This window comes from Echinops telfairi, unplaced genomic scaffold (assembly GCF_000313985.2).
Source record: "Echinops telfairi isolate 266 unplaced genomic scaffold, ASM31398v2 ScPeMD7_6080;HRSCAF=6971, whole genome shotgun sequence".
Taxonomy (NCBI): Eukaryota; Metazoa; Chordata; class Mammalia; order Afrosoricida; family Tenrecidae; genus Echinops; species Echinops telfairi.
Window position 1 is genome coordinate 10,231,609 of NW_022109980.1, and position 25,571 is coordinate 10,257,179.

The following is a 25,571-nucleotide window of genomic DNA, read 5'->3' on the forward strand; positions in this document are numbered from 1 at the left end:
CACACACACACACACACACACGCACCCTACCCCAAGAGATCAACAGTTTGAAACCACCAGCCATTGTCCTCAGAGGAAAAATGAGGCTCTTTGCTCCCATAAAGAGTTAAGAGTCTTGGAAACTCACAGGGGCGGTTCTGCCCTGCCCTATTGGGTCACCACGAGTCAGATTGGTTTGGGTTTCAGAACAAAGAGCGACAAGTTCTTGGGTGGTGGGGGAACTGGCCGGGGGTGTTGGATCTCGTTTCTCCAAACCCCAATCCACTGCTGTTTAGTCAATTCCAGTCCCAGCCCCTCAAAGTGGGACCACTTGCAGGGCTACAACCCAACAGCACCCCCTAGTGACGACTTTTAGACATGAGATCGCTCTTTGTAGGAAAGCGGGCTCGGGGTTTGCCAGGGCCCATCCTGCCTCAGAACAGCAATATGAAGTTGGAGAGAGGACCTACTTGCCCAGGCCGCGGGAAATCTGCAGGCTTGAGGTGCAGGGAGCTACTCCAGGCTCAGGGTGTTCTCAGTTCTTCACTCTTGCTTACTCAGTCACTGACTGTGAGATACGGGGGCCTTGGTAAAATGGAGGTGAAGGGAGTCAGCCTGGTGGAGGCAGCTGTGGACTTCCTGTACCCTGGTTAGAAACCCGGGGCCCAAACAGCACCCTGGGGCCCACACTGACTTTTCCTTACTCCTGCCTTGGGCCTTCCAGAAACGAAGAGTTCTCTTCAGGACCCAGCTTTGAAACCATCTCGGCTAGTGGCCTGAATGCTGCGCTGGCCCACTACAGGTACTTCAGGGGAAAGATGTGTCCTTCGGTGTGGTAGAGGGGCTCCTGATCAGGGAAGGGAATGCTCTTGGGCCTCTTCTGGCTTGAAACCTTTCATACTGTGGGGGCTAGGGGCCCCCAGCCTGGGGTGGAAAGTCTCTTTGAAATAAAAAGATCTGAGCCGTCTGCCCCGCCAAGAATTTGGAAGTCTGTGTGCCCTCGGAGCTGAGGGATCTAGAAGGGAGGTGGGGATGGACTGCGACAGTTTCCTTCAGCATCCTGTTAGCTGAGATCCCGATCATCCGTTGGGAAAGGCTTGTTCACTCAGCAGGGACCATCATAGAAAACCAACACCTGCAGGTGCAAGCTGCTGATCAGATACCTGGATACGGCAGGGAGAGGTCAGGGATGGCTATGCAGGGCCCAGAATTCTCTCCACTGCTCTGTCTGCCCCAGTCCTTTCCCCTCAGTATGGAGCGGTGGGCTAGCTACTTTTCCACCCAGCCTCCCTGGCCTCACCCCCAAGGCCCCCCAGCTCTCAGAAGGAGCCAACAGGAAGTTCTAGAAAAAGAACTGGTCTGAGCCTCTAGGACTTGCGACCAGGTCCCCACTCCATCACTGTCCTCTCTCAGGGTGTGACCCATGTCCTGTTGGCTCTGTAGGCCTCTCTCTCCTTATGTCTCATAGGAAATGTCAGCCCTGGTGGGCTCTATGGGCTTTCCTGACTCAGGCATTCCGGGCACATCCCTCTCACTCCCCGCTCCAGGAACCGAGGCCTTACTCTGTAAAGTGCTCAGCAATGGACATGAACTGAGGACGTTAGCAGTAGAAGCTGGGTACCCTCCCAGAGCCCTCTGGGAGACACTGACTTCCCAAGAAGACCTAAAGGGCGGGGGTCTCCTCTGCACTCACTCAAGGCCCCTGCCCCACCCAGGCCAGGGGCAGGTGAAGGCTCTTCCTACCTCAGCCTTCTCTCTCCTCTCCAGCCCCACCAAGGAGGTGCACCGCAAGCTATCCTCGGATGAGATGTACTTGGTGGATTCTGGGGGACAATACTGGTACGTGCTTCCCCCGCCCCCAGCCCAGCTATCGCAGCTCGGACATCCTGGGTGCCAAGCCTGCCTGGCGGGGCCAAGAAAGCCCAAGAACTTGCTCAAGCTCTCCCTACCCAAGTCACAGGGGCCTTCACTGAGTAAGGCAAGGGCGGGATGGAATGGGCTCTGAACAGCCTTCCCCGCATAGGCTTGGGGTGACACCCAGGGTTAAGTGCTTGGGTGCTGCCCCAAAGGGGAGTGATTCAAGCCCCAGGAGTTGGAATCCACTTGATGGCAGTGGGGTTGGTTTGGGGGCTCTGGTGGCATAGTGGTTACAAGTTGGGATGCAATCTGCAAGGTTAGCAGTTCAAAACCGCCAGCCACTCAGAGAGAGGAAACTCCTACAAAGAGCTGCAGTCTCAGAAACCCACAGGGGCAATTCTACCCTGTTCTGTAGAGCCGCCAGGAGTGGGCATCCACCTGATGGCATTGAGTTTGGTGTTGGTTTGGTGAGCAGATATGTGTATGTACTCTTTGAGGATGTGCGTGTCTAAGGGCAGGGTTACGGAGGAGGGCTCTCTCCCCACACCAGGACTCCATAATCCCTGGCTCCCCCCTGGAGATTAGTATATAACCATGAGATGAATGGCGATCCCCTCCCCCCACCTTAGCTGGCTTGCCTTTGTCAGTGAACAACCTAAATACTTGTACGTGCCCACACTAACATCATGCCTTACAAATGTGTGAGCAACCATTCATTCACACAGGAGCTGTGCTGATCTGAAAGATTGTCCCTTATTGTCTGAGAAGCAAGTGGTCCATAGGAAGCTTGGGGTGAGAGGAATGGGAGTCACTGAAGTAATGAGGCACTTAGCAGTAGCTTAGGACAGCTTCCCAGCCTGGTGGCACTATCCGGTAAGCGCTGGGCTGCTAACAGCAAGGTGGATGGTTCAAATCCACCAGCCCTTCTGCTGGAGGAAGTTGAGGCTGTCTGCTCCCATAAAGATTTCCAGCCTCATGAACCCTGTCTAGGGCCGTAGGAGTCCAAATCTGCTCCGAGGCAGTGGGAGGTGCCTTGGGTTCAAGATTGGGCTGTTAACTATGAGGACAGTGATTCAAACCCACCGGCCATGCAATGGGAGGAAGATGAGGCAGTTGGCTTTGGTAATCATTTACAGCCTCAGAAACCCCATGAGATAGTTCTTCTCTATCGTATAGGGTCACTACAAGGCAGAATCAATTCAAGTAGCAATGGGTTTGGTTTGAGGAGTTTTACTCTGTGGAATGAATCCCTGAGTGGTTAACATGTCTTCAGAAGAAAGGCCTCGTGAGGTTGGTTCAGGGTCCACTTCTGAAAAGGCGTCCCTGGAAAACCCAGTGGGTTACAGTCCTACTCTGACACCCCAGAGGTGGCCAAGAGTTGGCATGGACTCCAAGGCCACTATAAGGCACGCGGACACCGTGAAGGCAATGGGTGACAGGACGCTTGGCTGGACGTAGAGCTCCACAGAGCAGCTTTCGTTGCCACCGCTTTGGCCCTGTGGGATGGATCAGGCCAATATACAAAGGGGAAGTGAACTTGTGGGGGCGTTGCTGGATCTGGGGCGTGCACAGAGCAGGGTGAGGCCAGGGAAATGGTCACCTCACTTCCTCTTCTCTCCTTCTCATGAAGGCCCCACGCCCTGTCCTGTGACCTGCTCCCTGGGAGGACCCAGGGCCCTGGGGCCATCTCTCCCTCGCCCTTCCACCAGCCACTGTGGTGCTGAAGAGTCACACCTTTTGGCTTCTGCTCACAGTGTCTGGCCAAGCCCCCAATAAAAAATATACATATATGAAATGGGATTCACAAGGCCCCATTTGCTGCACTCCCCTGGGTGGGCTGCGAACTTGCTCTCTAAGTAGTAAATGACCATCCAAATGAGGGGAAGTGTTAGGATCTTGTCTGCTCCTGGGCCTGCTCCCCCTCTGCCCAAAGGGGACAAGTCTATCCTCCGTCCCCGGGAAGCTGTGCCGAGAAGCCTTGCTTTAAGAATCAGCCTGATCATAGGACACCTGGGTTGAGCAAACAGCTAAGACGGTGGGCCTGTGGGTGGGTAGGTATGGAAGGAATCCGACTGTCAGACAGGCTCCCATCCAAGCCCTGACCCGGCCCTGCAGCTGGTTCCATACCCCCAAGTATTCCTTAGAGCTGCACATGATGACATTCCTTCTCCACAGGGACGGAACCACGGATATCACCAGAACGGTCCACTGGGGCACCCCCTCCGCTTTCCAAAAGGTGAGCCTTGCACTCCTGACTTCCCCCACTCACCTCACCCCCGGGGGCCAAAGCCCTTTCGTCATACACAGGCGAAAACGGATGCCCAGAGTTGCTATAGTTGGTGTGTGTCTGTGTGTGGTGCTGAGTTGCCATTGAGCCCATTCTGACTCACATGTGACCTCAAGTGCCAGAAACTCCAGCCCTTCTGGTGCTTTCCCCAAGACCATTCGGGTCACTGACAGCACCTCGGCCCGACTTCAAGAAATCCGTGCCCACATCTGTGTTTAGTGTTGTCTGTGTGCCCGGCCCTCTGCTGGGTGCTCAGGGAGAACACAGCGGCCCAGCAGGGAGGAGGGGGCAGGAGAAACGATAGCAGCAAAGGCTCATGGGTGGGAAGGGCTAGAGATCTGCAGGCCTCAGTGAAGGCTGGTCAGCCTGGGACAGAGGCTGGACATTGTTGGGATGCCACAGGGAGCCTCTGGGGACGGGTGGGCAGGTCCCTGGGTGGCACAAACGGAAAGGTTGGAGGTTTGTGAGCCTACCCAGCTTACAAAGCAGCTCGGTGGTCCGCTTCCTTAAAGACTAGAGCCAAGAAAACCTTAGGTTGCTGCTGTTGTTAGGTGCCGAGCAAGTCATTTCCGGCTTGTAGCAACTCTGTACAACAGAGCGGAAAAAGCCCCTGGCCCTGTACCACCTTCACAATTATTCCTGTAACTGAACCCATTGTTGCAGCCAGTGTGTCCCCTCTTCTCATCCCGGGCCTGCCTCTTTGTCACTGCCCCACGACTTTACCAAGCAGGGTGTCCTTCTCCAGGGACTGGTCTCTCCTGACAACATGGCCAAAGGATGTGAGGTGAAGTCATGCCATCCTTGCCTCTCAGCAGCACCCTGGTTGTACTTCTTCCAAGACAGATCTGCTTGTTCTTTTGGCAGTCCGTGGCACTTGGAATATCCTTCGCCAGCGCCGTAATTGCACTACATCCGTTCTTCGGTAGTTCTTATTCTATGTCCAACTTTCACATGCATATGCGGCGACTGGAAATGCCCTGGCCTAGGTTAGGCGTGCCTTAGTCCTCAAATGACCCATGGGACGGTTCTGGTTTGTCACTCATGGGGATGCCATGAGTCAGAGTCCACGTGCCACTTGATGGCTGTGGGTTTGTGTTGGTTGATTTTTGGTGAGGAGGCAGGGACTATGTCTATGCATCCAGCGAGCAGAGATTGTCTGTGGGCCAAACATTGTTCTGGAAACAAAGAAACCCCAATGTTATTCAGGCCTCAAGGAGCTCCAAGCTCAGTCTGAGCCCACTGCCTACCGCCCCTTCTCCACATGGCCCCAGGGAGTGACCAGGAAGAGCCGGCTGTCCAATGTCGGCCTTGCTCCTTCCCCTTTCCACAGACAACAGCCCAATGGAGGAGGACTGGCCCACCCCAGACCAAGGGCCAGGCCTTCCGAAAACGAAAGGACAGTCACCTTCATCAGGGTGCTGGTCCAGCTCTGGCTGAGGCACCCAGCATGCCTTACTCTACCAGATCCCACCAACGACCCCTTGAACTGGGCCCCAGGACCATCCCACTTCCAGTGAGGAAACAGAGGCACAGAGAGGTTAAAACTAGCTACCCTGAGTCTCCAAGCTGGTGATTGAACAAGTCTGACTCCCAAGGCCCTACATGACTCTCCTACGTGAATTAGAACCACCCTTGTAAACCACCCCTAGCACCCCCCACTTTGGGAAGGTCCCCATCAGTCACCTTTGGCATTTCCCAGGACCTGGCTGACCACGTGGGAGCACTTCCCCACTCCCCTTTGCCCACACAGACAGGTAACAGTGCTTCGACTCTTGCCTGCCACATGACCTCTTTCTCTCCCTACCAGGAAGCATACACCCGAGTACTGATGGGAAACATTGACCTGTCCAGACTCATCTTTCCTGATGCCACCTCAGGTGGGTTTGGGAAAGCAGATGGGACCCCCACCCCACCGACTGTAGTGGGATTCCCACCCCTTATGCAGAGGAGGCCGGCCCTCCAGCACAGAGAGAGAAAGTGACTTGCTCTAGGTCACACCGAGGGTTAGCTTGGCAGAGCCAGCCCTTGAACTCAGGTCTCCTGCCTCCTAGCTCATGAAGTAGCTCAGTGGTAGGAGGCGCAAGCAGTCATGGGAGGATGCTGAGAGGAAGTAGGTGTCAAGGGCAGTGCTAAGTCTTGACAGATGGGGAGAAAATATAATTAAGTCAGAAGTCTAGGGAATGGGTACAAGATACGAAATGCAAAAAATTGGGGAGGGGGGGGCAGGTCTAGTGGGGAGCACAAATAGAAGAGCCAGTGTGGGCAGCGCATGGGTTTACTCCTCCCCAGCCCCACTAAATGCCACTGCCCACTTACCTGCCTCCCTCAGGCTCCTCTCTCCAGCCACCATCCCGGGAAGGTAACCCAGCAGAGTAACTGGGTACTGTCTCTTTTCCAGGGCGAGTGATGGAGGCATTTGCCCGCAGAGCCTTGTGGGATGTGGGACTCAATTATGGCCATGGAACCGGCCATGGCATCGGCAACTTCCTGTGTGTGCACGAGTGTAGGTGTCTCCTACTCACCCACTGGGGTCACTCCTGGGGGCTGCCCTGCTGGGAAGGAGGGAAAGCATTTCACAAGTATGAGAATGACCAAGCCCCCAAGAGGCGCTCACAGGGTGAGTGAGTCTGCCATGCCTCTTGCCTTCTTGGCATCCAGGAGGGTGCCAGAGAGAGGCGTGCCCAGCCAAAGCCCAGTAGCTGACTGAGCCCCGAGAGCTCAGAGCCAGAGCCAGCCTGGTTGGAGCCGGCCCCAGGGCGATGATAACATGATGGGGAAAGGGGTGTTACAGCTGTCCAAGGAGCCCCAGCGACCTGCTCTTCCTCCAAGCTGGCACGTGCAGGAGAGCCGACACCATTCCTCCATCTCCCCTCGCAGGGCCAGTGGGATTCCAGTCCAACAACATTGCCATGGCCAAGGGCATGTTCACTTCCATCGGTAAGGCTCTGGGACTCTCCACACCCTCCTCATCCCAGACCTGGGCTGGCTCAAGACTGTAGTTTTGGGTGGGACAGCGTTCAGGGCACACACCAGGCCCATGACTGTCACTTCTCACCTTCTCACTTCCACCGCTCCTCCCAGTCCAATATAGTCCACCACCACCCCACTTCTAGCCCAAGCCCCTTCAGCCCATACCCGCTTTTTGCCCTTGGGAGTCGGTTCCTGCCTATACCTTCCAACTCTGAAGCCCCCAATCTCTAGGGTCCCAATAGATTCTTGGGTCTTCCCCCTTGGGGCTCAAGGAGAGGGAGGTTGAGTCAAGGGTGTTCCTGTGGGAGAGCTGAGACCCAGCACGGTATGACTGTTGAGCCACTGAGCATCTGCCAACTGGAAGGTCTGCCAGAGTCAGCAGCCAGGGGTCGCCAGGCAGCTGGGCTCTCCAGCAGTTCACCAATAGGAACAGGAAGCCTGGAGTTGGGGCGTCCTTCTAGTTAAAGCTACCAGAATCTCTGTGTCTCCCAGAACCTGGTTACTATCAGGACGGGGAGTTTGGGATCCGTCTCGAAGATGTGGTCCTCGTGGTAGAAGCAAAGACCAAGGTAAGGTGCCACTGAAGTGGTGCCATCTGGGAGCTCCATGGGAGGGGTGTGGGAAGGGTCATAGGAAGGCCATTTCCTGTGTGAGCATGTATTTCTTGGGAATCTTCCTTAGCTCTGTAGCCCTGCTGGTTACACAGTGGGCTGCGAACCGAAAAGTTGTAGGCTCAAACCCACCAAGTTCTGGGGGATAAAGACGAGGTTTTCTGCTCCCAGAAAGGAGTACAGGCCCCAAAGTCCTTTGAAGTAGTTCTACCCTCTCCTATAGGGTCACTCTGAGTCAGAATCAACTGGATGGCAGGCGGTTTTCTTAGCTCTGTAGGAATTCACAAAATCAATTTCTTGAAATCTCTTTGTACATTAGAATCATCTGGGGAGCTTTATTTTATGTATTTACTTTTAAGCCAATGCCAAAGCCCCACTCTGGACCAAGGGAATGGAGATTCCTGGCCTAGATCATGAAGATCCTTGGGGGCCCTGTGGGTTCAGCATGAGACTGCTGACCACAATGTCAACAGTTCAAACCCACTAGCCACTTCGCGGGAGAACGATAAGGCTATCTGCTCTTATAAAGATCTGCAGTCTAGGAAACCCTGGGGAGCAGTTCTACTCTGCTTTCTATTAAAACTACTATTAATTCACTTATTATCTAAGACTCAAAAGCCAGAAAGGGAAAGATTAAAGAAGAACTTTCTCTATGAAAAAATAGGGTCACTGTGAGTTGGAATCGATTTGATGGCAGTGGGCTTGGGCTTGGCTTGTCCTCAATCGCTGGTTTTCGGTGTACATAATAATCAGCAAGGGAGCGTGTTAGACAACAACTAGAATAGGGTTGCCGTGGGGTACGGTGGGGGAGTTGATATCCAGGAGTTCAAGATGGAAGAAAGTGCTTTGAAACTGACAGGTAAGAATTGTATAAAGCTGCTTGATATGATTTAACTGTGGAATGGTATGATGTCTGGATTAACTCCTAATAAAATGGTTTGGGGAAAAAGGAAAGAAAAGAAACAAAGATTTGGTGCAATAGCAAGCAGCATGATGAAATACCCAGATATAAACTTAAGAGGACTTCCTTGGAGGAAATCTCTACTGTGAGACCTAAAAAAGATTTAAGTAAATGGTGTTCTTTGAGAAGGAAGCTTCAATATGGCAAAAGTGTCATTTGTCTGTAACTTAATCTGTACATTCAAGGCCACCTCAATTTCAGTGCTAGTTGAACATGTTTGTAACTTCATAAAATGACATGAAAGTTTATTTGTAAAATAATCATAATAATAAGCATGCCAAAATGCCTAGGCTGCTAGAAAAATTCTGAGAAATAGAAATAAAAAGAGGAAAGTAGCCTTGTCAGATATGAATACACATAATGAAACGGTTATAACTAAAGCAGCATAGTACTGAAGATGAAATAGAAATTACAGTGGAACCTAATAGTCAATCTAGAAATAGAACCTCTGATTTCTGTAAACTAACTAGAAACATGGTTTATAATAAAGCTGACATCTCAACACACTAGTGAAGGACTGGTCAGTAAATAAGTGGGGAGATGACAACTGGCTAATCATTGAGGGGGGCAGGGATTAAGTAGAATAGCCTCACTTTCATACCAAAGTAAACTTCCAGATGTGTCAAACATCTAAAGGTAAACAATGAAACCCTCAAAGGTGTAGAAGAAAATTTCTATTAATTCATTTATTATCTAAGACTTAGAAGCCAGAAAGGGAAATATTAAAGAGGAATTTTCTGTATGAAAAACTCAAAACAAGAACCACCATACACATGTGGAAAGATCCCTGCCAAATGCTGTACCTGTGACAGAGAAAGGTTCAATTCCCTTGCCTTGACCGTGAGCTTTAATAAATCAAGAAGACAAAAATGGGGGTGGGGGGGGGGAGGAGCTAGGCAGCGTACATGAAGAAACAATTCACTGAGAGGTCAATGTGAAGAGTCCATTAAAATGAAATGCTCTCACCTTAATTCTTGAATAAAGAGCTACAAGTCAACAAGAGATCACCAAGTATCACTTGGGATATAATCGTGACACACACCTTTCTGGATTTTAAACCATGCAGTATGCCCTTATTTTGTTTGCCCAACGAACGGCCTCTTGATCCACGTAGAAGTTCTGCATGAGCACAATGTAGTGTTCCGGAATTCCCATTCTTCTCAAGGTGATCCATAGTTGATTATGGTCAGCGAACCACAAGTAAACATCTTTCTTTTATGCTCTGCTTTGGGCCAAGATCCATCTGACATCAGTCATGACAACCTTTGTTCCACATCCTCTTCTGAATCCAGCCTGAACTTCTGGCAGCTCCCTGTCAATGTACTGCTGCATTCCAATTCATAGCAATCGTATATATAACAGAATAAAAAACTGCCCAGTCCTTCGCCATCCTCCCAATCGTTGTTATACCTGAGCCCATTGTTGCACCCACTGTGTCAATCCATCTCGTTGGGGGCCTTCCTCTTTTTCTCTGCCCCTCCACTCTACCAAGCAGGATGTCCTTTTCCAGAGACTGAAGTATGTGAGACAGAGTCTCAACACCCTTGCTTCTAAGGAGCATTCTGGCTGTACTTCTTCCAAGGCAGATTTGTTTGTCCTTCTGGCAGTACTTTCAATACTCTCTGCGAACACTATAATTGAAAGGCATTGATTCTTCTTCAGTCTTCCTTAGTCAATGTTCAACTTTCACATGCCCTCTTGGGGAGAATATAAATGAGTGCCGCCTTTCTGGATGGCAGTTTGACACTACCTGTCAAAATACCTATGAAAAAAGCCTGCATATTTTGTCTCTGTAGTCCATCTGCCAGATCTTAACCTACTGGCTATCATCTCCAAAGTTCACCAGGAGGCCTGTACACTGATATTGCTTGTAGCATTGATGGTAATACTTAAAGCCCAGCAACAGCCTAAATATCCATCACTGGTTAAAGACATGAAGTTACAGCCGCATCCTCTGGAATCTCAGAAACAATGCAGGAGATCTGCTTTGGCTACGAGGGAGATGGAGCCTTCTCTTAAGTTTATTTAAGTGGGGTGGGGAGGGAGCGGTGCAGGAAATGTAGTTGGTATAATCTACTCTGTGCAAATTTTCAAATATATATAGATATATATGTTATCTGTGCCCTAAAATGTTTGTCAGGAAGGAAACCCAGGCAGGGAGGAGACTTTCCATTTTCCTTGTGCATCTTCCTGTATTGTTGGAGATTTCTGAGCATGTACATGCAAGAGTTCTCTAGGAGATGGAAAACTTTCTTCTTTAAACACAGGCTAGATAGATAGATAGATAGATAGATAGATAGATAGATAGATAGATAGGTAGATAAACAGATCAGTTGAAAAATCCACTGCCATCAAATTGATTCTGGCTCCCTGTAGGGCAGAGTAGAAGTGTTCCCGTGGGTTTATAAAGCTATAAAGTTTTATCCCATGGAGCGGCTGGTGAGTTTGAGCTGCCAAACTTGCAGTTAGCAGTCCAATGCTTAATCCACTATCCCACCAGGCTCCTTAGGTAGGTAAGTAGGTAGATGGAAATAAAATAAAACCATTCCAACTCAAGGCAACCCTGTGTGTGCCAGAGACGAACTACATTCCATTGGGTTGTCAGTGGCTGATTTTGTAGGATACCAGGCCTTTCTTTTGAATCACTTCTGGGTGGTCTTGAACCTCGAACCTTCTATTTAAGCACCAGAGCAAGCTAACTGCTTGCACCACCCAGGGACTGCAAATAAAACAGATATAAAACAGCCACCAACACTTCTCTTCCAATGATGTCAACATAGGTTCCCAGACCTTGTCTAAGAATCTGCCCATGGACCAGCCCCCCGGAACCCCACCCCCAGTTGCTTTGAAAACAACTGAGTGAAGTCAAGTTTTCAGGATTCCGGTGGGGAGTGCTAATGCTGGGGGGATTGCTAAGTGGCAGACTAAGAGGTTAAGTCTTCAAGATTGACAAGAAGTAGGTAGGTTCCTCCCTCCTTCCCAGCAGCCTCACTCCTCCTTCTCTCTCACTTTCCACTCCCCCAACTCCCGTTCCCTGTGGGGTCTCAGTACCCAGGAACCTACTTGACCTTTGAAACGGTGTCCTTGGTACCCTATGACCGGAACCTCATCGATGTCAGCCTGTTATCCCCGGAGCAGGTGAGTGCTTTCTCCTTGGTGAATTCACACACCCCCACCCCCACCTTAGGGCCTTCCACCCCTCCCCTTCCCTAGGAGGGCCCAGACTTGTGGCGCCTGTAGACATACACAGGGCATTGCATCCAACTCACCAGAGACCCTAGAGTTTCTAGAACTCTCCAGCCAGCCCAGTGGGCCCAACTGCTGAGGAGTCTTAGCCGGGGTCGCCGGTCTTGGGACTCTGCCACTACCAGGCCTTTCTCGCTGGATCTCAGTCCCCTGTCCTGTAAAATGAGGACAGGAATACTTGCCCTACGAACTCTCAGTCCTGGGCCTGAAATCTAGCCCTCCTCCCGCCCCCAAGAGAGCCATTGCGACATGCATCGCCATGGTGGGGCCTGCGTTTGGAATGTCCGGAGAATGCCTATGGTTGACAATGACTGGGGACCTATAGGGAACTGGACCAAGGCAGGCAGCAGGGGACTGGATGGTGCCCTGAGCTCCCTTCTTGGAAGCTCAGCCCCTCCCACCCTTTGCAGCTCCAGTACCTGAATGGCTACTACAGGACCATTCGTGAGAAAGTGGGCCCGGAGCTGCGCCGGCACCAGCTGCTGGAGGAGTGGGAGTGGCTTCAGCGGCACACAGAGCCTCTGGACTCCAGGGCCCCACGCACTGCCCCCCTGGCCACCGCGCTAGCAGCCTCTACTCTTGCCATGCTCAGCTGGAGCATCTAGAAGCTCCAGCCACCCCTGCTGACCCCTCCTCCACCTAGATGTGGGGCTCAGCTCTCTTCACCCCGCACCCCAAGCACCACCCAAGACCCCACCATCAGCCCATTGCCTGGTGACTCTTGCTCTCAGCTTCCTTCTCCAGGACCACGCACATGCTCAGCTCTCAACCACGGAGCCAAGGAAGTCCCTTCCTTCCCATAAGTCCAGTCGACCCCACCTGGCAGAGGCTGCTACTGCTGCCCACCCCCCAACACCCAGACCATTTGGGCAGGGTCTCTCCCCCCGTCCCCGCAGCGGCTCAGGGCCCTAGGAGAGCCCTTGCTGGATGTACCCACACTGGTCCTGACTTGTGGTCTTTCCATATCCTTGAAGCCACAGCTGGCCCTGGCCCACCTGGTCCTAGTGCCCGGCGCCAGGGGAGTCTAGGGGTGTTGTTGTCTGTAGGTTTTGGCCCTACCATAGACAGGAACAGCTGGACTTCCCTGGCCGGCGTGACTCTCAGCCTAAAAGCTGCCAGTTCAAATCCACTCAGCAGCAGCACTGTGGAAGAAAGGCCTGGCAACCTGCTCCTGTAAAGACGACAACCAAGAACACCCCATGGAGCAGTTGTCCTGTGTAACAACATGGCGTCAGCCTGAGTCAGAATGGCTTCCACGGCAAAGCATTGGTGGTTTTGGTTTGTGTGTGTGTGTCTTTCATTTTCCCCCGACATAGCCACTACATCCTTGAGGTCGCCTTGCCTGGTCCTCTCCAGCCGTCCCCCGCCCTCCGCCTCCCCGCCCGGCCCCCCCCAACAGAAAAACTGAACGGTGGCGCCGAGGTGGGCCCATGAGCAGCTGTTTGTTCTTCAGCATCAGGAAGGATCCCATCCCCTTCTCAGCTCTCTCCGGATGGGGGAGATGAGCTGGGGGGGGGGGGGCAGCCGTTAGCCACCTGGGCTCACATTCTGCTAGATGCTCAAAACAGCCTGCCAGCCACGCCTGCCTCTCAGTTGTGCATTGTGTCTGCTGTGGCATTGGAGACTGCTGTTGCTGGTGGTTTCTGTGGTGGGGAAGGTGGGGGTGGGGACAGGAGGGTGGGGGGAGGCGCACGTGGGCTGGAGAATGCGCCTGTGAAGGAGCGTGTGCATGTGTGGGCGTGAGAGCAGTGGTGCCTCCCCCCATGCAACTAGGCAGTGCTGAAAGGGAGGGAGGCAGGGCGCCGAGGGAAGCTTGAAAGGTGGTCCACCATGGCTAGAGTCAGCCCTTTGCTCTGGGGAGCAAAGCAGGGGGCGCTCACAGAGCCCCAGGCAGGAGAGTATGGGGAGGGTATGACCTTTGAGAGCTACAGCTGGCATGGGAGGGCCCCACCCCCGAACCCCCAGCCAAGAGCCTGTTTCTCATCTGTTCATCCACAAAGACTGCTCTAAGCCAATCTCACCACCAACGGATTGAATCCAACTCATAATCAAGTGATCATCAATACCAGCAGGGACTGAGTGTTTCCTGTGGACCAGGCCCTGTACGTACTACAAAGCTTTACACGCATTGGCTCATTTGATGTCCACAACCACCTCTGGGAAGTTGCCTTGAACATTCCCCATTTCCCCGGCGGCGAGCTGGATGCAACATGTAACCCACTAACTCCAGGGACTGGGTGGGAGAAAGCTGTGGCAGTCTGCTTCTGGAAACCAGAGCTCCTGTCAAGTGATAAGATCTCGCCATTTTATGGATAAGAGCTCTGGTGATGTAGAGGTGAAACAAGGGGCTATTAACTGAAAGGTTGGCGGATCAAAGCCACCCTATGACTCCAAGGCACAAGGATTGGATAGTTTCTTCCATGAAGATACTCCCCAACCCCTGAAGTGCCATCCGGTTGATTCCAGCTCATGACAACCTGATAGGACAGAGTAGGATTTCGGCAGAGGGTTTCCAAGGCTGTAGATCTTTACAGGAACAGTCGGCCGCATCTTGGTCTCGCAACCATCCTTTCAATTAGAAGATGGGTGCTTTAATCACGGCACCACCAGGGAGCCTTCTGTAAAGAGTAGCGCCTAGAAAACCCTAGAAGCCAGTTCTACTCGGTCGTGAGTCCAAAGCTGATCCGACGGCCCTTAACACCAACAACTTTATAGATGAGGAAACTGAGTCTGGAAAGAAGCAGAACTAGAACTCAGACCCAATTTGCATGCCCTGTACCAGACTGCCTCCCAGCCCACACCGTCACCTTGGCAGCCTGACACTGGGTCCTGGGTTTCTGGTAGACCATGGGCAACAAGATGGTACTGGGGGCCTTTCAGCCCCGGGAAACTCACCCTCCAGCATGTTTGCTTTTCCATTTGAGACCTTCAAGTTCTGCCTCATCTCTTCCCCATACGTTAACTGCTCCTTTCCAGCTGCCATGTTGGGACCATAGCCATCCCCACTTCCTCTCTTCTTTGGGACCTGGGTGAAGCCAGACTCTAGTAGATGGTGCAGAGAGGGGGCTCACACAGCCAAACTCCCTCACACTTGCAGCAAGTAAAGATAGATAAATGCCCCCTCAGACACTTCTGTGTTTTTATGCTGGAGGAGTGAGCTTATCAACGGGTGCCGCCCCACCACCCACCCCCTACTACTATAGAAAAGAGCTCTTTTCCCTAGAAATTAGGATTCTGGGGTGCTAGTCCCAGCTGTGTGGCCTTATGAAAGTCACTTGACCTCTTTGGTCTTCAGTGACCCGTCTGTGAAATCCCTGTCCCGCCTCCTCTTGAGCTTGTGGTGAGAGGCTCACAGGACCCGGATATGGCAGCCCTCTGTAAGCCAGGAAGCCACACAGACAAGAGATGCGAACGCTCTCATTTGCTCAGCGCCACTCCAACTCTGGTCTCCCCTTTGGAGGTAGGTAAGGAAGGGATCAGGGACCCGAGTTTTCTGCATAAATCGTCAAAATCAGGAAGATTTGGAGTCATCTCATGCACAAGAAAATGCAATGCTGCCTGGTCCTAGGCCATCCCCACAATGGGCTATGGGTCAGACAGGTGTGATCCTCAGGGTTTGTATTGACAGATTTTTGAAAGTAGAGCGCTGGGTGTTTCTTCCTGGTCCTTAGTCTCGAAGTTCTCCAGAAACATGTTCCACGGCATAGCCATAGCAACCCTGCAGACAGATGGATGTGGTTGCGCATCAGATTTCTCCACCACGGAAGGTGAGAATCCTCCTGAGCCACCACGGCCTCTAAAAGGTGTTCAAGGGACTAGCTAGCACACTTTCTCAGCTCTGCTGCCAAGAGCCTGATGTTCCTCAGAATTGCCACAGGGATCCCCAAGGAACACAGAGCGTGCCAAGCAATCTGAGCTGCCCATACCATTTTATTTGAAGCCATTGTAGGGCTGGCTTTATGCGACTATAGCCAGTCTGAGAATGCAGGATCCCTGGTTCAGAAGGACTCTGGCTTGGCTTAATGCTTTGCTATTGTTCCCTTGAAATTCTTACCATTGTGAATGAAAACGCCAAACTTAAGGTCATCTCGCTGATGCTGAGTCATAGCAACCCTGTAGGACAGGGTAGCACTGCCCCTGTGAGTTTCTGAGACTATAACTCTTTAGGGTAGTAGAAAGCCTCATCTTTCTCCATCAGAATAGTTGATGGTTTCAAACTGCCAACCTTGTGCTTAGCAGGCCAACCCATAACCTATTGTGCCTCCAAGGATCCTCAATTCTGAATGAAAGGCCCTGCAAAGAAATGACGTGGCTGCTCCCAGACAGAGGAACGCATGACCCAGCAAATCCATAAACAACTGAAAAGCGGGTTCGTTTCCTTCCTTGGACAGTTAAGGAAATGTCAACACTAACCCCAAACAAGGAAAGGGCTCATTAAAGGTCGTACAGTCCGCTGGGGCCAGAACTCAGATGAAATCGCCAGCTTCCGGACTGTGGGGTTCATCTACAGGTGCTTGAGAAAAGAAGTCCTGGCAATTGACTTGCAAAAGACCAGCCATGAAACCCCCTACAAAGGACAGGTCTCTTCTAACACAGCCATGAGTCAGCTTTGACTCAATGACATTTGATCATGAGAACTGTCATTCCTTTATTGTCACTGAAATCCAAGAAGACCTGTTTGAGGTGTCCATAGCAGTGACAAACTGTTATGGTCATGGTTCTTAACCACGTGTCTTGACATGTTAGATAGATAGATAGATAGATGATAGATAGATAGATAGATAGATAGATAGATAGATAGATAGATAGATAGATAGATAAATAGATGATAGATAGATAGAACCCAAACAAGCAATCAAACAAACAAAACAACTGATTGTCATGAAGTTGATTCTGATCCTGTAGGACAGAACAGAGCTACCCCAATGGGTTTCTGAGACCGGAACACTTCACAGGAGCCGAAAGCCTCATCTTTCTCCACCCACAGACACAATGAGTCTCATGAGTTCCTTTTCACGTTGGTAACCAGTCAGCCCCTCGCAGGTGCCGGCTCAAGCTCTTCCCAGGTAAGGACCTGTAAGGGGCCGGGTCAGCAACCCTTCTCCCTGGCTAAAACGCATCAGCAGTGGATTCTACCAACTCGCTAGGCACTTCCTCAAACCTGTAGTTGGGCACATTTGGTGCCAGATCTACCAACCATATGAAACGCCCAGTACCAGTGTCCCCCCCCCATCCCTCCCCTCCCTCCCCTCTGCTCATCACAGCTAGGAGGGGGAGGCACCCTGAGCCCTCACTCATCTTGCCCCTGCCCTGAGGCTAGCCGGCCCTCCACTTCCCTGTTTCTTTGTGAAACAGGAACTGAGCAAACAGCCCCAGTGGGGTCGGATGGGTGGTTGAGAAAGCCCCACTTGTCCATGGCAAGGCGCAGGGTGCTGCAAAAAAGCGAGTTGGTCTCCTAGTGGGTCCAGGGCAGCTTGGAGCCCTGTTGCCTGTCACACTTTCTGTGTTCCAGAAGAGCTTGGGTTGAGGAACCCTGCCCTCAACACTCAGGATATAGGCCACAGTCAGATGGGGCCCAGACAGACGGAGACATAGAAAAAAGTGCTAAGAGGCTGTTGAAGGGAGCCCAGGGCAGCTTCCAATCATCCCCAAGGGCTTCCCGGCTTTGGCAAGAGCAGGAGTGGCCAGTGAGGCCCTGGGTGGGCTGAAGGGGTACCCAGAACTTTCCACGAGCATTGAGCAGGCACGGTGCTTATATGTGCCCTCTGGGTTGGCTCCACCCCCACAAGCAAGGGCGGCAGGGTTACTGTTTGTGCCTCAGGTTCTAACCACAATGCTGTCACTGAAACAGCCGGGGGAGGGGGGAGGGGGACCGCACTGGGTGACGCTGTCAGTGGGGGTGATACCAAATTGAGAGTCAACAAAATATTTGGTTAATGTTTCAGCAAGAATGTATTCTTCTCTTCAATGACAATACCCCTAGACTGAGTTACAGCAAACAAATGTTTTCCCCTGTACGTCCAGCTTCCATGTATCAATAAGCCTACAAGGCTAAAACTTTATGCTCCCTTACCTTTTGAATGTAGGGAGCGCTGGTGGCTTAGTGGGTTACACAAGGAGCTGATAACTACAAAGGCAGCAGTTCAAACCCACCAGCTGCTCTGAACATGCCGGGAACATGCCGGATGTGCTGAGCCACCCTCAGGACCCACAGGGCCCCTGCCTGGAGTGGCTGAAGAAACTGTGAACGCACGCTGCCGGGCCCCAGAAAGACCTGGAAACAAACCCCCCAAAAAGAGTTCCAGTCTCAGAAATTCACAAGGGCAGTTCTACCCTGTCCTAGAGGGTCACCATGAGTCTGTATTGACTCGAAGGCAGGGAGTTTGTTCATTGCCTCCTGTTCGGGCTATCATATTGTGATAACTTAATATTTGTGAATCTATCTCAATAATTTTTTGGAGACAGAAGTCATAATGAAAGGAAACAAAAGGGAAAATGGCTTTAGAGGTCTCCTTCCCTTCAGTTACTAACAATGTTATAATGCAGCGTAAAAAGACTATAAAACAATTTCGCTGTGAGTAGTCCTATAATCTGAGAAAAATCATTTTGAAGTAGTTACAAATATATCCCATATTATTCTACAGTCAAAATGGATAAGAAAGAGTACTAAGGTTGTTGCCTGGTCTGGTGTGGGAGGGGATCCCATTGGGTTGCACAGTAAGGCGTGGGTGCGTGTTAATGCCAGGAGTTACTGCACTGGGAGACATCAACCTTAGGGATGCCACTGGCTAACGAAGCGATTTGAACCCACCAGCAGCTTCCCTGGAGAAGGAGGTACCAGTCTGCTCAGGAAGAGATGACAGCATCGGAATCTCACCAAAGCATGTCTACTCTGTCCTCCAGGATCACGAGGAGTCGAAGACATCACCAGCCTAACAACTACCGGCTCCCCTGATCTTTCCCGACCCTCCAGGTCTAGACAATTATGCCCTTGGGGGTCCAGGGTCCATTTGGCTCAGAGACCTTTGTCCTTGGAACTTTGTGACTGAATCACAGGCCCAGTAGCCCAGCTCCTCCAGGTCGACCAGAGTCACAGGCTGATGTTCATAACACTACTACCTGCAGGTGGCTTTTTTTTAGGAAGGGGAGGAGTCACTAGTCCAGTGATTTAAAGATAACTGGCCACTCCCCACCCAGGCCTGCTCCCTGTGACTGAAAGTCCCCTGTGTGTCCAGCAAGTGGCCGCTGGCTCAGGTCGTGGGTGTTACTGGTGTTAGGGGGTCTTCTAGTGGATTGGACTCTTATCAACCCTGTGTGACAAAGCAAAGTACTCCCAGGGCCTTCTGGGCTGCTGTCTTTTTTTTTTTTTTTGAGGGTCTCAAAGTCATGAAGAGGGATTTTGTTGGGTGATGTCATTGATGTGAGCTTCCAGTACAGAGGGGGAAGCATGACATCTAACTCAGAGCACGGGTGATCATTATCACATGCTTCTCGCTGCTCTCAAGTCAATTCTGACCCACAGGACATACTTACGACATGGTCAGTAATTTCTCTTGCATTATTTCTTGCCATCAAAATACCCAAAGAGAAGTTGCCGTGTCGACTTTACAAGACTAGATTGCCAGCTCTTTCTCCCACGGCTCACAGCTGAGTGCTCACCTGTTGCATCACCAAGGTTCCTTGCTGCCTCCGATGACCACCACCAACCAGGCTAATGGATCGGCGGGGCTACCAAGGTGCACCTCACCTTGGAAATATCCACCTGATCTCTTTTTGGACATTTCCAGAGATGAGAAGACTGCCACTTGCCTGTATTACTCCCTAGGAATGGGTGGACCCTGACTCCCCACACACACACCCCCTCCGCTGTATCTGTTCCCCATCATGATCATACCTGGCCACATATGCATCTGCCATCACCATGAGTTGTTGGAAATCAAAGTGATTTCACATTCCACCCTCCAGGCTCAATATAACAAGTGGTTAGTGCTCCACCAAGAAGTCCTGGTGACACAAGGGTTCATCTCTTAGCTGCTAGCCCAAAGGTCACCTATTCGAACCCATCCAGCAGGCTATGCCCAAAGAAGACCTGGTGATCAGTGCTTGTGAAGAGTACAGCAGAGAAAACCCAAATGGGGCAGTCCTATGGCATCCTGCTTTGGGGTTGCTATGAGCAGAGTTGGCTTGACAGCATCTAACAACCACAGGCCAAAGGCTTCCCTTTGGACTGCCCCTCCCCTTCATCAGTCCTAGCGATTGCAGCAGCTGGGGCATGCAATGCGTCTTCCAGATGCTCTCCCCGCCGTCCTGCTCACTGCCCTCTGGGACCCCTTCTACGTAGCACCAGAACCAGCCAAGTTGGACTGTGAACACAAGGTACCACAATTCTCTTGCCTCCTTGTTCAAGATCTCAAGGGAAATTTAACCTAGTGATTCATAGCATGGGCCCTAGACCAAGACTAGACTGGCACTTCAAACTGACTAGCTGTGCGTCTTAGGAGAAATGTAACCAGAGTGTTCCTTAGAAGTGAGGGTGGCAAGACATTGTCTCACGTACTTTGGCCATGTTGTCAGGAGAGACCAGTCCCTGGAGAAGGACATTATGCTTGGGAAAGTAGTGGGGCAGGGGAAAAGAGGAAGGTCCTCCAGGAGATGGATTAACATAGTGGCTGCAACCATGGGCTCCATCATGGGACAATTGTGAGGAAGGGGCAGGACCAGACAGTGTTTTGTTCGGTTGTGCATAGGGCTGCTATGTGTCACAATGGACGCAACACCACCTCAATACCTGGGTGGTGTTGGGGAACCTGCTGAATCCTTCTGTGCCTTAGGGTTTGCCAAGATAGGGTGGTTTGTAAAGTCATTGCCTGTGTGAAGGTGAGCATAAGAATTATTTGGGACATTTTATCCAAATATGTTATGGATACTGGTGGTGGCGTAGTGAGTTGAGAATTGAGCTGCTAACCATAAGGTCAGTGGTTTGAACCCACCAGTTCGCTCTGCGGGAGAACGATAAGGTTGTCTTTGCCCATAAAGATTTCCAGGAAAATACACGTTTGGAGAGGGAGAGATGCTTTATAATCATGCCTAAAGGTAGACCATGAAGACTATGGATCGCAACCGAATGTTACCCAGCAGAGCACTAGAATATGAGCCCATTAGGTTACAAAGCTAAAAGACCAAACCCACTACCATCAAGTTGATTCTGAGTCATAGCAACCCCACAGGCAGAGGATGACCGCTCCTGTGGGTTTCTGAGGCTGTACATCTTTATGGGAGCAGAAAGCCTCACCCTTTGCCCATGGAGTAGCTGGTGGGTTTGAACCACTGACCATTCCATTAATAATACAGCATCTAATCCAAGGCACCACCATTGCTCCTTTCAAAAGGTTTTCTCTCCTAAAAGCTATGAGTCTACTCTAATGCAGAGCAACCCTATAGGATAGAATAGAGCTGCTCCCTAGGATTTCTGAGGTTGTAAATCTTTACTGGAACAGCCAGCCTCATCTTTCTCCTGCGGAGCAGTGGGTGGGTTTGAACTGCCAGCTCCTTTTTATCTGGTGGTGTCGTAGTAGTTATGCATTGAGCTACTAGCCGGAAGGTGTCCTCGGGAGAAAGATGAGGCTTTCTATTCTTGTAAAGAGTGACAGTCCTACTTCCAAGGGAAGTCCTACTCTGTCCTATAGGGTCGCTATGAGTCGGAATTCACTCTATGGCAGTGAGAAGAAGTGAGAATTAAATATCACTTGTGAAGTCTCTAATGTTATACTTGGCAAAGAACAAGTTTGCTATCCTGTCCCATCTAGGAAGGGAGTTCCTGGATGCAAGGGACTTTGACAGCTATTTATTTTGTATCCCCTCACCCCCACCCCAGTGCCCAGCCCAAGACTCTCTGGAACAAGCTTCTAAGTCCTGCCTGCTAGCTGACTTAACAATTGTCAGGTGTTCTGTTTCACCAACAGGTGCCTGGGTGGCTCAAGGGATTGCAATTGACTGCAAACCTAAAGGATGGCAGTTCGAACCCATCCAGTTGTTTCCTGGCAGGAAGGCCTGGCATGGTTTAAGATTACAGCCAAGGACACTTTATTAAAAAAAAAAAAAAAACCAAACACAAATCAAACTCACTGCTATTGAGTCAATACTGGCTCATGGCGACCCTATGGGCATGATAGAACTGCCTCTGCGGGTTTCTGAGTTTGTACCTCTTCCCGGGAGTAGAGATCCCCGTCTGTCTCCCACGGAGCAGCTGGTGGTTTCGAACTGCCCAACTTGTAACCGCTACACCACCAGGGCTACTCAAGAAAACCCTAATCTAGAGTTGCCCTGAGTCCAATGCACTTGACCAGACGGGTTTCGTTTTCTGCTTGTTTGTTCACTGAACTACTGGCCCCACTGGGCTGCCTCCTCTAGTCCAGGTCTCCACATACCTGGAACACAACCTGTAAAATGCAAATGTTGCCGGAAGGAGAAACCCATTAAACGTATTTAGGGTCCATTAGCCAGCTGGGGCTTGGCCTCTTGGGACTCAGGCCAAGAGAACCTGCGCAGGGAGAAAAGTTGGGGAAGGGAACGAGGATGGGGTAAGCCGAGACCCCCAGCGCCAGAGCTGCAGACCAGAGGAACCAGATCGGGAAAGGGCGTGGGCTGCTCCCTCTGTCCTAGGTTCCATCGCCTTCGCTCGCTGCCCGCGGTGTCTCCTGGGCACTCGCCCAGCGCCGCTGCTGGCTGCCTTTGAAGGCTCTGCGGTTAGCGTGTGAGCTCCGCTCGCTGCAAACAGGAAGCAGTGCACATCCTGCGCGCCACCGGCGGGATGGACGCGCCGCCCAACACACGCTTGGAAGGTTCTGCCAGCTCCTTCCACCCTCGGCTCCCACCACCTGAGCCCTGGGTGTCCAGAACCCCTGCAGCCTGGTCCTCCGATCCAGGACCCTGCCGAGATGTCAGCCAGCCCCAACCTCCCGGGATCCAAGGTTACAACGCTCACAGCCCAGGCGCTCTGGAAGGGACTGGCTGGCAGGCACGCCCAGGCCAATAGGGCGATGATTCAGGGTTAGGCACAGGTTCTTGAATGGACCTGGAAGGCTGAGTAGAGTCACTGAAGTAAGACTAAAGCCTTGGAGAGAAAGGTCTCGACTTTTCTGATCTCGCCCTGAGGGAAGGATGATGGGAGGGCAAGGGTCAGAGGCACAGGAGGAAGTCAGGAACAGCATGCAAACAGAAGTCAGCAGTGCATGCAACAGTCAGCCACAGCAGCAAAAGCCTTAAAGAGGTGCATACCCCAGCAGTGCCCCTTCTTGGGATTTATCCTATGGGAAACATTCTGAGTGACTTTTTCCCCTTGTTGTTAGGTGCCATTGAGTTGGTTCTGACTCACTGTATCCCTATGCAGAAGCGAACAGAACCTTGCCCAGTCCTGCACCATCCTCACAATGGTTTTATGTTTGAGCCCATTGTTGCAAACACTGTGTCAATCCATCTTATTGACAGCCTTCCTTTTTTTTTTTTTTTTTTCACTCTCCACTTTACCAAGCATGATGTCCTTCTCCAGGGACTGGTCTCTCCTCAAAACATGCCCAAAGCACATGAGATGAAGTCTTGCTCCCCTTGCCTCTAAGGAGCAATCTGGCTGTACTTCTTCCAAGGCAAATGTTTGTTCTTTTAGCAGTCCATGGTACTTTCAATTTTCCCTTAAAGATGTTCAGTGACGAGTTTAAAAAGAGAGAGCGCGCCAACCTAATGTCATTCAAAACTCATTGCTATTCTGACTCATAGTGACCACACAGGACAGAGTAGAAGTATCCCTGTGGGTTTCTGAAACTGTAAATCTTTACAGAAGTAAAACCCTTCATCTCCCCCACCCCAGGAACAGCTGATGGTTTCAAATCGTTGACCTTTTGGTTAGCAGCCCAACTTGTAACTCATTAGGCTCCAGGAATCCCTGGGTGTTCCAAGTGGTTAAGTGATGGGCTACTACTCAATAGTCTAGTGGTTCAAATCCAACCAGAGGTGCCTTAGAAGTAAAGCTTGGCAATCTATTGCCAAAAGGCCACAGCCTTGATAACCCTATGGTTATCCACTTCTGTGTGTGGTGTCATCATGAGTCAGAAGCCACTTGGTGGCAACGAACAACAACAGCAAGAAGCCACCCATGATGGCCAGCAGTCATTATAAATCATGTCCTTGAAGAATATTTCATGGCATGGGAGAAAAAAACCAATGATCGAGTTAGTGAGTGTAAAAAGCAGATTTGGGGAGCGGGGAGCAGGGAGGGAGGGGGGAAATGAGGAGCTGATACCAAGGGCTCAAATAGAAAGCAAATGTTTTGAGAATGATGAAGGAAACAAATGTACAAATGTGCTTGACACAATGGATGGATGGATGGATTGTGATAAGAGTTGTACGAGCCCCCAATAAAATGTTTTTTTAAAAAGCAGATTTGTGCGGTATGATTCCTGCCCACCTGCCCTAAGGTGTGTGTTTGGCTAAATAATTGAGCCATGGGGATAAGTTCAATTCCAGATCAGAAGGGTGATGAAGGTCCATTGTCTTAGGGGTTTGCAGCAACCTCTGGCCAACCATTAAGCCTGCTCTCTTTTATGATTTGGAGTTTGTGGATATTTTTTTTCATTTAAAAAAATTTGCACATCCCTATTGCTGCATTACCATGAAGTCTAATTAGACTCCTGGTGTGCTTGTGTAACAACAGAAAGCATTGCCTGCTTCTGCATTGTTTTTGTGATTGTGGAAACACAGTAAGGTGCTTTTCCGTCTTGGGGGCTCACCTTCCCGCACTCTAGTGGCCACTGTCCAGTTGTGATCCATAGCATCTCCATGAGTTCATTGTCAGAAGTGAAGTACCAGGTTTAACATCAGGGAATGTGGGTCATGGCTGTATCCTTTCCTCATCCTGATTCAGTGTGTATGCTAAACAGAGCGTCTTAGAAGACAAACAGGAGGCATCGGGATTGAAGGGTTCATGAAAAACTTACTATAAACAGATGACCCAACTTTGCTTGTGGAAGTGCAGAGGACTTCAAATACTTACTACTGAAGCCTTCAGTATGAATGACCAGTCAGTGTGAAGAAAACCAAGATCTTCTCAACTGGACCAAGAAGCAACATCAGGATAAAAGGAGAAAAGATTTCGCTTTACTTGGATCCGTGGAAGCTACAGATTCCAAACTCACTGTCAGAGAATTGATAGGACTCCTAATGACCCTATAGGATGGGGTAGAACTGCCCCTGTGAGTTTCCAACACTGTACTCTTTACAGAAGTAGTAGAAAGCTCTTTCTCCTACCGAGCGGCTGGCAGTGTTGAATGACTGACCTTATGGTTAGCAGTGCAATGCATAACTACTATGCCAGCAGGGCTCCTCCCAGGGAAGCAGCAGCTCAGAAATCAAACAATGTATTACACTGAGCAAATCTGCTGCATAAGACCACCTTAAAGTGTGGAAGAGCCCAGGTAGCACCTTGAAGACTAAGGCATGCCTGACCCAGACCTTGACATTTTCAATGGTCTCATATGCATGTGAAAACAGGCCGGAAAAAAGAGGAGCTGATACTAAGGGCTTAAGTTAAGGTGACCAGATTTTAACATTGGTAAAGCGGGCCACCATTGATAAAACTCATATCCTGGCGAAATAGCCACATGGCAGC

General features: G+C 50.9%; 1 protein-coding gene across 1 annotated transcript in view; it reads left to right on the top strand.

Annotated features, from left to right (window-relative positions):
- The window catches only part of XPNPEP2 (X-prolyl aminopeptidase 2), a 34,555-nt gene extending 21,381 nt beyond the window's left edge, over positions 1-13,174 (top strand). The window contains exons 13-21 of the mRNA XM_004713073.2: positions 704-781; positions 1,747-1,818; positions 4,012-4,072; positions 5,931-6,000; positions 6,522-6,626; positions 7,001-7,060; positions 7,586-7,662; positions 11,714-11,803; positions 12,322-13,174. Coding sequence (XP_004713130.1) covers positions 704-781; positions 1,747-1,818; positions 4,012-4,072; positions 5,931-6,000; positions 6,522-6,626; positions 7,001-7,060; positions 7,586-7,662; positions 11,714-11,803; positions 12,322-12,516 — 808 coding nt within the window. The 3' untranslated portion in view covers positions 12,517-13,174. The remainder of the gene's footprint in view (positions 1-703; positions 782-1,746; positions 1,819-4,011; positions 4,073-5,930; positions 6,001-6,521; positions 6,627-7,000; positions 7,061-7,585; positions 7,663-11,713; positions 11,804-12,321) is intronic.
- The last annotated feature ends 12,397 nt before the right edge of the window (positions 13,175-25,571 follow it).